Consider the following 15,180-nt stretch of genomic DNA (forward strand, 5'->3'; position numbering starts at 1 on the left):
GCACGGGGCGCTGTGGAGCCCCGCGCCGCTCTGCGCCGCCGCTCGGTGGTGCCGCCGGAAGTGGCGGGAGGGGGGCGGAGAGGCGGCGGCGCCGCCATGAAACGGGACGTGCGGATCCTGCTGCTCGGGGAGGGTGAGGGGGGTCCTGAGGGGGCCTCGGATCCTGCTGCTCGGGGAGGGTGAGGGGGGTCCTGAGGGGGTGTGGGGTCCTGCTGCTCGGGGAGGGTGAGGGGGGTCCTGAGGGGGCCTCGGATCCTGCTGCTCGGGGAGGGTGAGGGGGGTCCTGAGGGGGTGTGGGATCCTGCCCCTCAGGGAGGGTGAGGGGGTGTGGGATCCTCCTGTTCAGGGAGGCTGAGCGTACAGAGGTTCCCTCAGTACAGGGAGGGCTGGGGAAACGGCTGGGCCCGCCCGTGGTCACAGGCCCCGCGGGTGTCAGTGTCACCAGCCCCGGGCCCCCGAGTGTCGCTGTCATCAGCCCCGGCTCCGATCGTGGTTCCACGTGCTGCAGTGCCAATGTCAACGCCCTTCCTTGCTTTCCTAGCCCAGGTGGGGAAGACTTCCCTGATCATGGCTCTGGTGGGCGAGGAGTTTCCTGAAGAGGTGCGCGGGGAGGGGACACACACACCGCTGGGTGGGACAGCACTGGCCTCAGTGCCACCGGCCAGGGGTCGGGGTGTCTGGGAAGTGCTCACCCCTCGTGGGGTGTGACAGCCGTGGGAGTCACCAGCAGTCACTACTGGAGCTTTGCTGAGGTCAGTGAGGACCCCACGGAGTTCCAGCGGAGATCCTGTTTTTCTCAGTTTGTGCTCTGATTTGGGGTTCTCTCTGTCCTCAGGAGGGTGTTGGTACCTCCCAGGCCCCACTTGCTGCTGCTGAGGGTCTCTGTGACATGTTCAGCAGTGCAGCAGAGCACAGCCTTGCTCCCCAGATCCAGCCTGGTGCTGGCACAGAGCCCTTTGAAGGGGCCAAGCCACATTCCCTGCCCCTTTGTACCCATGTGGAGCTGGGTTTGGTGCTTTGAGATGGGCCAGCTGTGAGCAGCAGCAGCCATCCTGCCCCTCACAGTCTCCAGCGTGGCAGTTCACTGTCCCAGCATAGTCTGGACAGGGAAATGGGACCAGTCTGTCGGGGCACGTTTTACTGTGCTATCTGGCATCTCCCTTTGCCTGTAAGCAGCTACTGCCCTCCATGATGCTGTGCTGGGCAGCATCAGCTCAGGGGCTTGGGGGGACCAGCCCTGTGCCGTTCTCCTGCTCCCAGCCCAGCCAGTCAGCTCAGCACTGCTCCCAGACAGCCAGGGCAGAGTGCCCAGGGAGTGCCCAGGGCGCACCTCGAGCCGTGGCCGAGGGAGGCTGGGACACTGGCTGGGTGAGGGATGGAGTGCAGGGAGCTGCTGCAGCCAGTGGGCCAAGAGCCATCTGTGATGCAGAGCTCATCCCCTTGGCAGACTGGGCCGTGGGCAGTGCATGCACTGGGATGTGAAGTCCCCTGTCACTCGTGCTCCCGGCTGGCTGTCACCAGGCACAGCCAGCTGGATGGGGTGTGCTGGCTTTGCAGGTGCCCGCCCGGGCAGAGGAGATCACAATCCCAGCCGATGTCACCCCTGAGAAGGTGCCTACACACATAGTGGACTACTCAGGTAGGGCCCCATCCCGCCTGGCTTTGCCCCTTCCCAGCTTGGCTGGGGAGGTTGGAAAAGAGTCCTGCTGCCAGGGCAGGTGGTGACAGCTGTGGTCCCCTTTCAGAGGCAGAGCAGACAGAGGAGGAGCTTCAGGAGGAGATTTCCAAGGTAAGCAGGGCTGACTGGGACAGGAGGCTGCAGTCCTGCAGCTCCCAAGGGACACGTGGCTGCTTCCCTCCCTGTAAGCTACCCAGAGAGGCCAGGCAGTTGGTTATCCATGGATTAATGCTCTGGTTTGTTTAGAGACTTGTTTAATCCTGCTCTGTCTTGTAAGCTGTTGTGTGTGGCTTGTCCTGGCCCTCTGGGAAGCCTCCAGAAGGAGAGGGGTGGGGGGCAGCTCACTGCCCCCCTGGAGCTGGAGGAGGCTGCAGAGCAGCTCTCAGCCTGGGGATGTTCCCAACAGACTCAGAAGAAGGGAGAAGCAGTTGCTGAGCTTCGGCAAGACTCCCTGCTCCTGCATTAGATCCCTGTGGCAGCCTGATGAAGCAGTGTCACTGAGCAGTTAATTTGGAGGCTAGAGCCCCTGGGGAGTGCTGGGCAGGGAGGAATGTGGAAGTCCTTGGAGCAGCCATGGAGGAATAATTAAATTGTCTGGCTGGGGTGGACCCAGCTGCTCTTTGCCCTTGGATTAGCCTTAGCTCTACAGAGACAAGGACCTTTTAATTATGGATAATAAAACTCTCTCTCTCACGTGAGCAGAGTTATTTAACCTCCCAGCCCTGGTGGCTAAGGGCTGAGAAGGTGGGCACGGGGGTCCTGCCCCCTCCACCCAGACAGCAGGAGTACACAGAGGCTTTAAACAGCTACAGGAAATCCTGCCTAAACCCTTGTGTGTCCTCGGGATTAGGGCTAAACTCTCTCTTGAACGGACCAGCGATCCCTCCTCTCTGCTTCCAATAGAGCCTCCCTGCTGGCGCTGTCTGAGGGGAGGAGGGGAGGAGGGCATGGCCAGGCGAGGTGTGGGAGGGGGATCCAGGCAAGTGGGTGTGGGAGTGGCAGCTCCCAGGGCAGAGGAGCCAGCTTGTGCTCCCAGCAGCTCCCAGGGCAGAGGAGCCAGCCTGTGCTCCCAGCAGCTCCCAGGGCAGAGGAGCCAGCTTGTGCTCCCAGCAGCTCCCAGGGCAGAGGAGCCAGCCTGTGCTCCCAGCAGCTCCCAGGGCAGAGGAGCCAGCCTGTGCTCCCAGCAGCTGTGGGCTCATGTTAAGGGGCTGAGAGGTTGTCGCAGGGCGGGGGGGGGAGCTGTGTGTGGAGGGCTGTGCACACAAGGCTGGGTACTCAGGGCTGGGTGTGGCATGCTCTGTGAGGGGCACTGTGCAGGGAGGGCTGTGAGGGGAGGGCTGTGTGTGAGGGGCTGTGCAGGGGGGACTGTGCAGGGAGGACTCTGTGAGGGGGCTGTGTACGTGTCCATGCTCACGTGTGCTCGCCGGCCGCATTCCTGTGGCAGCTCCGCCAGCATTCCCTGCTGCCCCATGGGCATGCTCAGGGACCCTCTGACCACCCTCTGCCACTTCTCTTACAGGCCAACGTGGTCTGTGTGGTGTATGATGTCACTAAGGAGGCCACAATCGAGAAGGTAACAGGGCCCCACTCTGGCAGCTGGGCTGGAGGGGAAGGGCTTCCCAACGCTGGGGTTTCCATGCTGCCCTGACATGGTGTGGGCACATTCCAGCTCTGTGGGAGATTTTGGGTCTGAGATCCCCGCAAGCAGTGACTGAGCACAGCCCAAGTTTGCTCCTACATTGGTGGTGTCCTCACAACAGGCTGGTTGAATCCTTGTGCTAGCATCCAGAATCTCTGTGCCTGCTCTGCCTGCTGGTGCAGGGGAATGCTGGGGAGCAGATGGCTGCAGGGCCCTGCTGCCTGCATGGGAACTGCCTCTCCCTCCCCAGGCTGTGCTGACAGTCCTTTCCCTCTGCTCACTTTCCAGATTCGCACAAAGTGGATCCCCATGGTGAACGGAGGACTTGAAAAGGGATCAAGGTAGTGCATGTTGAATGATCCTTGGATGCAGAATTGGGGGGTTCTGAGGGCTGTGAGGAGCCCACCACTCTCACCTCCTCCTGACAGTACTGAGATCAAACCAGGTGTGTGATTTAATCCAGGCCAAGTTGAATGGGACTTGGAGCAACCTGGTCTAGTGAAGGGTGTCCCTGCCCATGCCAAGGACTGGGATTAGATGAGCTTTAAGGTCCCTTTCAGCCCAAACCATTCCATGATGGTGGTTTGTGGCCACCATGGCATAAGAACATGGGTGCTTTTCTCTCTCAGAGATCCAACTGAGGCAGAGGGGACAATGGAGAGGGATCCTTCTTTTCCCTTGATCTCTTGTCAGCCAGACAGGGAGAGGAGGCTGCCTAGGGAATCTGGAAGCTGAAATCTGTGTGTGCATCACTTAGGCAGAAGGCTGCTGTGTTAGAGTAAAGGCTTCTGAACATATTGTTGCTGGGTGAAAGCATAAGCAGGATCAGGCAGTCTGTTTCTCCAGATGGATGTACTGGCCATGGAAGGCGGGAAAGCTGCTCTGGACCTTGCAGAGGTGGGGAGATGGCTCCCCAACCTGCCCCATGGGACCACCAATGGCTGGGACCAATGGAGGGGTGGCCTCACTTGTGCTCTGTCTTTCGCAGGATCCCCATTATTTTAGTGGGAAACAAGTCTGACCTGCAGATGGGCAGCTCCATGGAGGTCATTCTGCCCATCATGAACCAGTTCTCAGAGATTGAGACCTGCGTGGAGGTGAGGGAAGTGGAGGGTGTGTGCAGAGCCTCCCTGAGGGGTCAGAGTGCTGGTCTGCTGTGAGCCAGGGAGCCTCTGCTCATGGAGAGCTGCCCTGCTGACACTGTTCTGCAGAAGTCCCCATGTCTGGGGATTGAGAGCCTGTGCCTCAGGCTTTCTGTCCTTTGCCCCTTGTAGGGTGCAGGTTTCAGTGTGTACTTGCTCTGGCCCTTTGGCTGTAACTGATGTTGAAGATATATGCAGCCCCTGTTGATTCTGGGGCTGTGGAATGGGCACTGCAAAGCCAGAGCAAAACCCAGGTGTTTTTTCCCTTTGATTTTTCCTCATGGTGGACAAACATTGCTCTGTGCTTCGATGCACAACTTCCTTGGTTCAGGGACCTCATATCATCCTCCTCCTGCCCCTTTTCATCAGCTCCCAGGGCTGACTCTTCTTTTGAATCCACAGTGCTCTGCCAAGAACCTCAAGAACATCTCTGAGCTCTTCTACTATGCCCAGAAAGCTGTGCTGCATCCCACTGCCCCACTCTACGACCCAGAGGAGAAGCAGGTAGGCTCCTGGAGAACTCCTTCCCATCACAGTGCTCTGTCCAGCTTTTGGAAGGAAGGCAGAGGGTTTGGGCAGGCACAGGCAGGACAAGGGGACAGTGCCCATCTCGTGTTCAGCACATCCCCAGGCCAGAGAGACCTGCAAGGAGCAGGGTATGTTGGGGCAGAAGACCTTGTGCTTCAGACCATCTGTTAGCCATGGTGGGAAGGGACTCGGTGAAGAATTCCCCAAGTACTGTCCTCTGACTTCAGGTTGGATTTTAGGAAAAAATTCTGTGCTGAATTGATGGTCAGGCATTGAAACAGGGTGTCCAGGGCAGTGGTGGAGTCACTGTTCCTGGAGGGATATAAAAGCCATGCAGCACTTCCCACATGCCCCACGTGCACCAAAAGGCATGTGGGGGCATGGGTTAGTGGCCTTGGCAGTGCTGGGGGAACGGTTGGACTTGATGGTCTAGGAGAGCTTTGGGAAGGGAACCCTCTCAATGGGGTTGCAGGAAGAAGGGCCAGGCTGAAACTGGTGACATGTTTGTCACCATGGTTGGTCTTTTGTAGCTGAAACCCACCTGTGCACGAGCACTGACCCGGATCTTCAACCTCTCGGACCAGGACAACAACCAGATCCTTAGTGATGATGAACTCAACTACTTCCAGGTAGGGCTGGCTACAGTGGGCAGATATTCCCCAGTTCCTGTCATTCCTTTTCCATCCAAAAGCAGGCAGGGAAGCTGCCCCCTCTCCTGGCACAGCCACTGTCTTCCCATTCAGTACTTCTGTTCCACTGTAGGGTGCATTTCCGAGCCCATGGGTTCCATCTTGCTAAGCTTTGGTTGAGTTTCCCCTACCATGGGAAGACCAGGAGGCTCTGGAGATGTAGAGAGTCCCAAGTTACTGGGATGCTAAGGAACAGGAGTTTGATCAAGGTCTAAGGCAGAAATCTCTGAGCTGTGTGTATTTTCTCTCCCAAAAATCCCATCCCTTGCCAGGGGAGACAGAAGCTGGTGAGACATGGTTGTTCTCTCTGTGTGCTTTGCTGACAGTGACCTTCTTTCTCTTGGGAGGCAGAAGTCCTGTTTTGGAAACCCACTGGCTCCACAGGCCTTGGAGGATGTGAAGATGGTTGTGTGGAAGAACACGACAGACGGGGTGCAGGACAACGGCCTGACCCTGAACGGTAACAGCACGAGGGCTCCCTGCTCGGTCCCAAGGGACGGGCAGATCCATCTCCTTCAGCACATCCTGAACAGCCATGTCTCCAGCCTCCTGCCTCTCATTCTGAGCCTAATTAGTCCCTTTTGCTAAAGCAAGCTGGAGCTTGCTGGGCTGGTAGATCTCTCTGTCCAAGCAGCCTGTTTTCCCAGGGAAAGCATGGTTCCAAGGAGTGGATCCCTGAGGCTGAATTGACCCCACTGTGTCTGAGCCCCCTGATCTCTCCTGCAGGCTTTCTCTTCCTCAACACACTCTTCATCCAGAGGGGCCGGCACGAGACCACCTGGACCATCCTGCGCCGCTTCGGCTATGACGACGAGCTGGAGCTGACGGATGAGTACCTGTACCCACAGTGCGTGTCCTGCTGTGAAGGGCATGGGCAGGGGGTCACATCCTTGTGGTGCACAGCTTGGGGGACTCCAGCACCTTGGCTGGACCTTTCCTGCACCCTGGGGCTGCTGTGGGTGGACACTCAGGTCAGGCTGAGATTTGCAGCCCTTGCCTTCCCCTGTGAGCAGGACCTGACATGTTTGTTTGGGGGCAAGTACAATAGGCCTCGAAGCTGCTGGCTGTGCTGCTGGCTCTGATCTAGGCAGGCAGGGAGGTGGGAAATGAAGTCTTAGACTTTCCTTGACATCAGCAAGGGGTTTTTGGAGGCGTCTCTGTTGCTGCCTGAGCTGAGGCAGAATGGCTCTGTCGGGAGCGGTGAGCTGTCTGCTCAGCCCTCCCGGCTCATTCTGCAGCTGCTGTCTCTTCTCTGCTCTCTGCCACACTGGAGCTGGGGATCTGGCAGGAGGGGAAGGGTTTGGCTTGGAGCTGCCTCCTCCTTTCCCCAGACAGGAGGCTGCAGGGAGCTGACAGGGACATGCTGGTGGATGGCACCCTGGGGCAGTGCTGTGCCCTGCTGAAGCCCTGAACATGAGGCAGAGTGAGGGCACAGCATCTCCCTGGCTGCTTGGGATATGCTGAGGAGAGGCCTCTGTGCACCCTCCAGGGATTCTCCCCAAAACAAGGAGACTGTGTCAAGGAGTACCCAGGCCTGGAAGCAACAGCTAGTCTTGAGCAGGGAGGGAGTGGGGAGCTGAGTCCTCTGGGTGAGATGTGCTCACACACTGCCCTTTGTTCAAGGCTTGTGGAGGCTTACTTGTGTTTTTGAGCTGGAAAATAAGAGATGAAAGATCCAGGGAAGGTTTTGGTGGGATTTTAGGAGAAAATTCTTTGTCAAAAGGCTTGTCAAGCACTGGCACGGGCTGTCCAGGGCAGTGGTGCCAGTCACCATCCCTGGAGGAATTTGAAAGCCATGTGAATGTGGCACATGGTGACATGATCAGTGGTGGCCTTGGCAGTGCTGGGGGAATGATTTGACTCAATGATCTTGGAGGGCTTTTCCAGCTTTAATGATTCCATGATTCTTCCAACAGGTTCCGTGTGCCCCCTGGCTGCTCCACGGAGCTCAACCACTTGGGATACCAATTCCTGCAGCGGCTCTTTGAGAAGCACGACAAGGTGGAGCTCCTGGGGAGGGTTTGCTCTGCTGGGCCTGTACGCCTGGACATAGCTGCTCCCCTGCCTACCCTTCTGTGCCAGGGTGGCCACAGAGCAGCAGGGAAGGGTTTTCCTCTGCCTCAGAATTCCCTCTTAGGAGGCTTTGGGAGCAGGAATTGGTCACTGCAAGCTGTTGGTAGTCTGATGGCTTGTCAGGGGATGGGGTTGTGGTCACTACCCTTGACCAAAGGACTCTTTGGGCTTTCAGGGGCGGGGTCTGAGTGAGGATCAAGCTGGCATGGCCCCTTGTAGTGCTTGGCTGCAGTGGGCAGGGTGGCAGGGAAGTGGGCACAGCTGCTGGCCTGCATCCACATGGCTGCCAGCTCTGTGGAGGGCTGCCAGGCCCGAGAGAGGGAGAGAAAACAACCCATTTGTGCCATACTCTGGCTCTTGGAGAGTGGGAGAAGGGGATGTATTGAATCTGCATGCACCTGCTTGGAATGATTATATAGATGTTAGTGTGCACCTGGGGTACAGCAGCTCTGTGGCCATGGGGAATGGCTTGGAAATAGCAGCACTGAGTGGAAACACATCCCTGTGTGCCCAGATCAGCTTCTGAGGGCACAGGCCATGGCAGAACTGAATGGATGCATATCCCTGTGTGTCCATGTGCCAGCAGATCCCCTTCAGGCACACCAGCCAGAGGGTGCCGCATTGCCCCAGAGTTACCTGGTGGCTACACGCAGACCTTGGGCTAGTTACGTTGCAGTGTGGACAGCCAAACTGGCCCCATGGAGTCTGCTGTGGAGTGGGCACATCCTGCCTGGTTCCAGCTGTGATCCCAAAGCACATGAGCCTGTCTCATGCAGCAGTGGCAGTCCCTGGGGCACAGGCTCTGCATGCTCGCCCGGCTCTGGCTGTGCTGCAATCAATTCCTGCCATTGACAGCATCCCTGTGTCATTCCACAGCTCTGAATGTGGTGGCCAGTATACCAGGGATCCCTCTGGGCACAGGCTGTGTCCTGCCTGTCCTGCTGACCCCCTTTGTTTTGGCAGGACCAGGATGGAGCCCTCTCTCACACAGAGCTGCAGAACTTCTTCAGCGTGTTCCCCTGCATGCCCTGGGGCCCTGAGCTCTCCAACACGGTATGCACCACTGATAAAGGCCTGCTTTCCCTGCATGGATTCCTCTGCCAGTGGACGTAAGCTCAGTCCCTCTCCCTGGCCCTTGCTCACATCACTCAGCCCTTGCTGACCTCTCGGCTTTGCTCTGTCTCTCCAGGCTCATGGCTTACCTGGATGTACGGTGCTGCCTGGAGTGCCTGGGCTACTTGGGCTACCCCATCCTGTCAGAGCAGGACTCCCAGACACAGGCCCTCACAGGTACGGCCATGCCCTTGCCTCCTGTCACAGCTCGAGTCCCTCCTTGCACTCACCCGCCTTCTCTCCTGCCCAGTGACCCGGGAGAAGAGGATTGACCTGGAGAAAGGCCAGACACAGAGGAACGTGTTCCTGTGCAAGGTGCTGGGAGCGCGGGGCGCAGGCAAGTCCGCCTTCCTGCAGGCCTTCCTCGGCAGGAGCCTGGCGGTGAGTGGCTGCTCCCTCTCCGGCCACGCTGCGCAGGGCAGGAGCAGGAAGCAGAGCCGGAGGTCCTGGAGCGATCTATCCCATGATGGCATCTCCCTGCCCCCCCGTATGGTGCTTTTCCTGCCCATGCTTCACACCCCCCATCCATGCTGGTGATTCTGTGGCTGTTGGCATCCGTAATTTTGGCTAAGGCAGTGGGCCCACTCCTTCTGCTTGTCCCAAGGATCCGGAGGGGCTGTGCCTTTCCCAGGCAACTGTATCTCCCCAGTCAGACCACAGTGATGCTGAGTTTACCTGCCTGTGAGGAACAACCCCACATCTGTGGCAGGCCCTGGCTGCCCTTCAGGTGGCTGTTAGGCCACATGGACTCAGGGCCATGTGAAATGCTGTCCCCCATCCCAAGCACTGCTCATGTCCCCACTGCCTGACAGTGTTGTCCTTTACAGGCCCAAAAGGAGAACCCAGGACAGACATCCCTCTATACCATTAACACAGTGCAGGTCAATGGCCAGGAGAAGTACCTGATAGTAAGTCTGGGGGATGAGGGAGTTGTGCAGTGTCTGGCTCCCAGCAGGGCTGGCTGCGTCGTGCCATGTCCTGACACCCTGGGCTTGGCTGTGGTCACACCAGCACAGTCTCTGTCCTGGTGTGGGGAACAGCTCATCCCCTGGGACAGTGACATGCCACTTGTCCTTTCCCTTCCTGCTCCAGCTGTACGAGGTCAGTGCTGACACAACGTTCACAAAGCTGTCGGACACAGCCTGCGATGTCGCCTGCTTCATCTACGACCTGAGTGACCCCAGATCCTTCAGCTACTGTGCTACAGTTTATAAGGTAGCTGGCTGGGGCCCTGGGGCACTGCACAGGGCTCCTGTGGGACCACAGGGGCCCTGTGGGACTTCAGCCTTCATGACAGCCCCATGTCCCCCAGGGGCCGGTTGCTTAATCCCTCTCTGGGTTTTCTCCTGTCCCTGCAGCAGCACTACATGGACAGCCAGATCCCCTGTGTCTTCGTGGCCTCCAAGACAGACCTCCCAGAAGCCAGCCAGCAGCCAGCAGTGTCCCCAGCTGAGTTCTGCTACAAGCACTGCCTCCCTCCACCCTTCCTCTTCTCCTGCCACAGCCAGGGACCACCCAGCACTGCTGTCTACACCAAGCTGGCCACGGCTGCCACCTTCCCGTTAGTATCCTTCCTGTGGAGGAGGCTCTGCTAGGAGCAGAGGTTGGAGTGGGGGTGATGTCCAAACCTGGCCTCTGCCACATTGCTTTTGATGTGGTTTCTCTCCAGCTTTTGGTGTCATCCAGTGATTTTGGTGTCATCTAGGGCATGAAGTGACAGGACAAGGGGGAATGGCTTCCAATGACAGAGAGTAGGATTAGATGGGATGTTTGGAAGAAATCCTTCCCTATGAGGGTGGGCGGGCCCTGGCACAGGTTTCCCAGAGAAGGTGTGACTGCCCCATCCCTGTAAGTGTCCAAGGCCAGGTTGGATGGGGTGTGAAGCAACCTGGGATAGTGGAAGGTGTCCCTGTCTGTTACAGGGGTTGGAATAGCATGAGCTTTATAGTGCCTTCCAACCCAAACCACTTCATGATTCTGAGATTCTGTGATCTACTCATACAAGTTATTGAAACAGAAAGGCCACTCTTTCCCTAATGGCAGAGGGTGGAGGTTTTCTACTGCCTCATGGGTGTTTCTGGCAAATTTATTAGATAGCTCCTGCCACAGAAGTGTTTATTTTTGAAGCCTAAGATAAAAAATGCGGGAGAGGAGTAGCCAGCTTAGTTTGCCAAGGCCCGCGGGGGAGGCGAGGGGGGGGGTGGGCTGGCAGCAATTTTCTCCTGATGAAATGGATCAGACTGAAAAAGAGGTCAGTGAAGCGAGACCTGTGTCACAAAGCCTCCCTTTGGGAGGGGCTGCACTCCAGAGGGGCTGGGAGAGGGATAAACACAGCACCAGGCCGGTCATGTGAGGTGAGGGGGAATGTGGGGAGGAAGGGGAACGTGGCTGTGTGTGGAATCTCTGCTCCAGGGGTGAGAAGGGCAAGCACAGCACAGGGGGCTGAGCCCTCACAGGAGAACATGTGGGAGCGTTGGAAGGCAGGATGGGATTACTAGTGAGTAGTTTTCCCTCTAGCTTCTTTTCAATAAACAACTTTATTTTTAGAGCTGACGCTTTTTTTTCCCCCCTCTCTGCAGTATTAAAATTTAAAAATTCTTAATATATCTTGGGGTATGTGTTATAAATAAATAACAGCGTAATGGAGGGCTGGGGATTGGCTGTACTCCCCCGATGTAGTGAGGAATGAATAATGGATATGCCTTTCCTCAGAGAGGAGCATGTTGCTGCAGGACAACACATGTCTGGGAAGGGAATGTGTACGCTGGGCTCCTTCCCTCACTGCCCTTGGGTCAGTCACCGGCTGTGCCGGCGTCTCTGTGGCACCCACTCCTGGATTGCTTGGAATTGGCAGTGCAGCTTGACCTAGAAAGGCAGATACCTCTGTGCTCCTACTAATTATTTAGGTGGTGGTGTGCTGTTTCCAGGCCAGGGGAGGGGACAGCCACATCCATCCCACCAACCACCCGTTGGCTTGATGATGATCCCGGGTGACGGGTACGCTGATGTGCAGGGCCGGGAATCTCCTGGAGCCTCCCCTTCAGCTGGGCTGTATCCCCTGGTGCTGTGCTTGCCCTGTGCCACCCAGGGACAACCCAGATCTCCCTAGGTGGGGTGGGAGCCCTGTGGGCCAGCCGAGCTCACTGGCCTCTTCTCTGTTTCCTTACAGCCACCTGAATGCCGTGGAATTGGGAGTCGCTTCCTTCTGGCTGCGGGTGGCCCTGGGGGCTGCGGTGACGGCGGTGGTGGGATTCACACTGTACCGTGTGCTGGCCAAGAACAAATGAGAGCCTCTCTCCACCCTGCCCCCTGTGACACCAGCTCCCTGTCCCCACTGATGCCCTGGTGAGGTGCCCAGTCTCCAGCTGGTCCCTGGTAGGAAATCTTCCTTTCCCCGCAGCCTGGACTGCCAGACCAGTGAAACCTGACCTCCCAGCACCAGCAGGATAGATCCCTGGCCCCCAGCCAGCCTCAGCCTGGGGCCTTGTGGCTCCAGGACAGGCTGCTATGCCAGGAGGGGCTCTGCCTCACTAGCAGCTGGAGGATCACCCTCATCTTTTATTCTGTTAAATTTTTTTAACATTTGTTTTTAATCTCGAAGATGAGTGTTTCTGTATCTGTTGGACCAGGCACATCCCCTCCCCAGAGGGCTGTGCTGGTGCCCTCCATTCTGGGGGGGTCAGAGCTCTCAGAGCCCCTGGGGGTTCCAACAGCAGCTGAGCTGTCAAATCAGCTCGTGGCTCCAGCTCCCTGGGGCACGTCTCCATCTCCTGTCCCGGTTTCCTTCAGCCAGCACTGGGAAAGCAGCTGGGGAGGGAGGGCCAGGCATTTACACCCCCCAGCCCCAGTGTTTTGGGGTCAGGCCTGGTCCCTCTTGCTGGGATGCATTGGCTGCAGCCCTGGGCTGAGAGCGGGGACAGTGTTGCTCAGGGTCTGTCCCGGGTTCCTTGTCTTGTTTCTTCACAAAAATGTTGTGAGTCCTGCAGTGGTCCAGGCTCTAAGTCCAGCTGCCCTCCTTTCCTGCCACTTGTGTTGCCCATCCCCTGTCCACCCCTACTCTGGCCACCAGTATTCACAGGGCTCTGGGAGCCCTGGTAAGGGCTGTAGGGGCATTGGGTGCCCACAGGCCTTCCCTGGCAGTGCCATTGCTGAGGTGGTGCCACACTCTGCCCTACAGCCCATGTCCTGCTGTCCCCTTTGCCAGCCTGGTCCAGAGGATGAGGCTTCTGGTGCAACTGAAAGCTCCTTTCCCCTGTCCTTACCTCCACCTGAGCTGGCAGCAGCTGCTGGAACTGAGCTCAGCACCAGTCTGGGGTCAGAGCTCCACAGTGTCCCTTTCTCCAAGTCCCAAAGAGCAAGGCCAGGACCCATCCCTGGGCTCTCGTCCTTCCAGGGGGAGCCTGTGTCAGCCCCTGGCTCAGTGACACCAGCCTGGGCTTCCCCAGCTTGCTCAGGGTCAGTCTGGGGGCAGCTGAGGGGCAGCTCCGAGGTAGCACCTGGACCTGCTTTTTTGTGTGTTTTGTGTACTTAAATGTTTTAACATGGACTGGAGCCAGTGAGGGGATTGAGAGGTGCCACCACCATCTCTCATGGGGACAGTCCCACTGTGGTGCCCACAGCCCCCAGCACTGGCCAAACAGGGGATCCCTGCCTGTACCAGAGCTGCTCTGCCAGTTGGACACCCACTTGCTGCTGGCCGCTGGTTCCTGGCACTGCCAGGGCCACATCCATCTCTGTGCCCACCCACATGTGGCTTTGCCCCCCTGGGCCCATACCTGGTATCTGTCCCCACTCCATGTCTGCTGGAGCTGTAATGTTTTAGGTTTGTTCTCGCCAACAAAATAAATTTTTACACACCTTCCCTTAGCACACCATGTCCTGCATCACCTGAGGAGCAGGACCCTCATCCCTGCTGAGGCTGCACAAAGCCTGGGGGGCCTCCATGGGCTGCCAGGGGAGCAGGGGGGCCCCAAGGGCCTGGGCTGCCCCATTTGGAGGCACTTAAAGGGATTTAGGGCAGGAGCTGAAGTGGGATGGGGTGGGACATGACTCAGGGCTGCCCCAGGTCTCCTTGGTGTTCAAAGACACAGATCCCCTGTGCAACAAGTGCCAGCCAGGGCAGAGAGACAGGGAAGGGGGTGGTGGGTCCCTGTGCTTCTCTGCCAGGATCCCTTGGGAAACAGGAGGCTTGGCTGCCCTGGGAGCTATGGCTCTCTGTGCCCATCCCCATGCTGGGGCCGGGGCTCCCCCCTTCCCTGTGGCCACCGTCCCCCCATGCCTGCAGTTCCTGGGGCTGTGGTGCTTCCCCTCCCTGCTCCCATTTTCCCGTGGCTATTTCTGTCTCTGCAGACTCAGCCTTGGGCGCTGGGCACAGGGAAAGGGGGCAGAGCCAGGGAAAGGCGTTTTCCAGGGCCTCTGCAGTGGAGCAGGATGGGGCCAAACTGCTTCCACACATGTGGGGGGTCCCTCCAGGCTGCGGGGTGGGACAGGGACCTTCCCACGTGGCAAACCGGGGGACAGGGATGGTAAGGAACACAACCTGTGCTGCCATGCAGGGCGGAGGAGGTGATGCCAAGGCGGACAGGACACGCGGTGCTCCCTGGTGACTCCAAACCAGGCTGGATCCCATGGGAGCCACAGGCCCACGTGACACAGTGTATATTAATAACACTGCATGCCAGAGCCATGGATGCTGTGCCAGGGCAGGCACCAGTGTGGGACCGGGGACACGTGACCACACACGGTCTCTGAGGAAGGAGCCTGGCAGGGCTGGGGAGCCCCGAGCTCCCGGGGCACTCACAGTGGGGCTGAGTCGTGGCCCAGAAAAGTGGAGACAGTGCTGGAGATGTGTCCTGGGGACATTCTGACCCTCACTGGAGACCCAGGGATGTCTGGCTTGGTTGACAATGCATATCATGTAAAGGTGCCAGTTCAAGGGACCCAGTGCCAGGCTGCCCCATGAGCGCTGTGCTGGGGCAGGGGACAGCCCCATGTACCCTGTGCCACAGGGAGCACCCACAGGCAATGTACCCAGACCTCTGCCACTCTGTGGGGGCAGGGTTGGGATGGAGAGAACATCTGCAGTCATCTGTGCCAGATTCAGCAGGTACCTGAAATGCTGGTGCCTGTACTGGGATGCAAGTACCCATACTGGATGCAGGAACTCTACCAGGATATGGATTCCTGTAGCAGGATGCATGTGCTGTATTGTGATGCAGGAACATGTACCAGGGTGTGGGTACCTGTACTGGAATACCCGATCCTGTACTGGGATACAGACACTGGAAATGGAATGTGAGTTGACGTACTTGTAGATGG

At 58.0% G+C, this 15,180-nt stretch overlaps 1 protein-coding gene across 7 annotated transcripts; it reads left to right on the forward strand.

Annotated features, from left to right (window-relative positions):
- The first annotated feature begins 69 nt into the window (after positions 1-69).
- RHOT2 (ras homolog family member T2) lies at positions 70-13,723 on the forward strand. 7 transcript variants are annotated; one of them, XM_071571605.1, is made up of 19 exons: positions 70-133; positions 376-600; positions 1,558-1,639; positions 1,746-1,789; positions 3,198-3,251; positions 3,606-3,658; positions 4,306-4,414; positions 4,862-4,963; positions 5,518-5,616; positions 6,028-6,136; positions 6,403-6,523; positions 7,593-7,677; positions 8,713-8,858; positions 8,939-9,039; positions 9,113-9,243; positions 9,690-9,770; positions 9,955-10,077; positions 10,221-10,423; positions 12,032-13,723. In XM_071571605.1, the coding sequence occupies exons 2-19, from the start codon at positions 514-516 to the stop codon at positions 12,147-12,149; spliced, it is 1,848 nt and encodes a 615-aa protein (XP_071427706.1). In that variant the 5' UTR covers positions 70-133; positions 376-513; the 3' UTR covers positions 12,150-13,723. The 7 variants fall into 7 exon arrangements, with proteins under 7 accessions (XP_071427706.1, XP_071427705.1, XP_071427703.1 ...); XM_071571604.1 differs by having other exon boundaries at positions 542-600; XM_071571602.1 differs by having other exon boundaries at positions 72-133; positions 437-600.
- The last annotated feature ends 1,457 nt before the right edge of the window (positions 13,724-15,180 follow it).

This window comes from Pithys albifrons, chromosome 16 (assembly GCF_047495875.1).
Source record: "Pithys albifrons albifrons isolate INPA30051 chromosome 16, PitAlb_v1, whole genome shotgun sequence".
In the NCBI taxonomy this organism is placed as follows: Eukaryota; Metazoa; Chordata; class Aves; order Passeriformes; family Thamnophilidae; genus Pithys; species Pithys albifrons.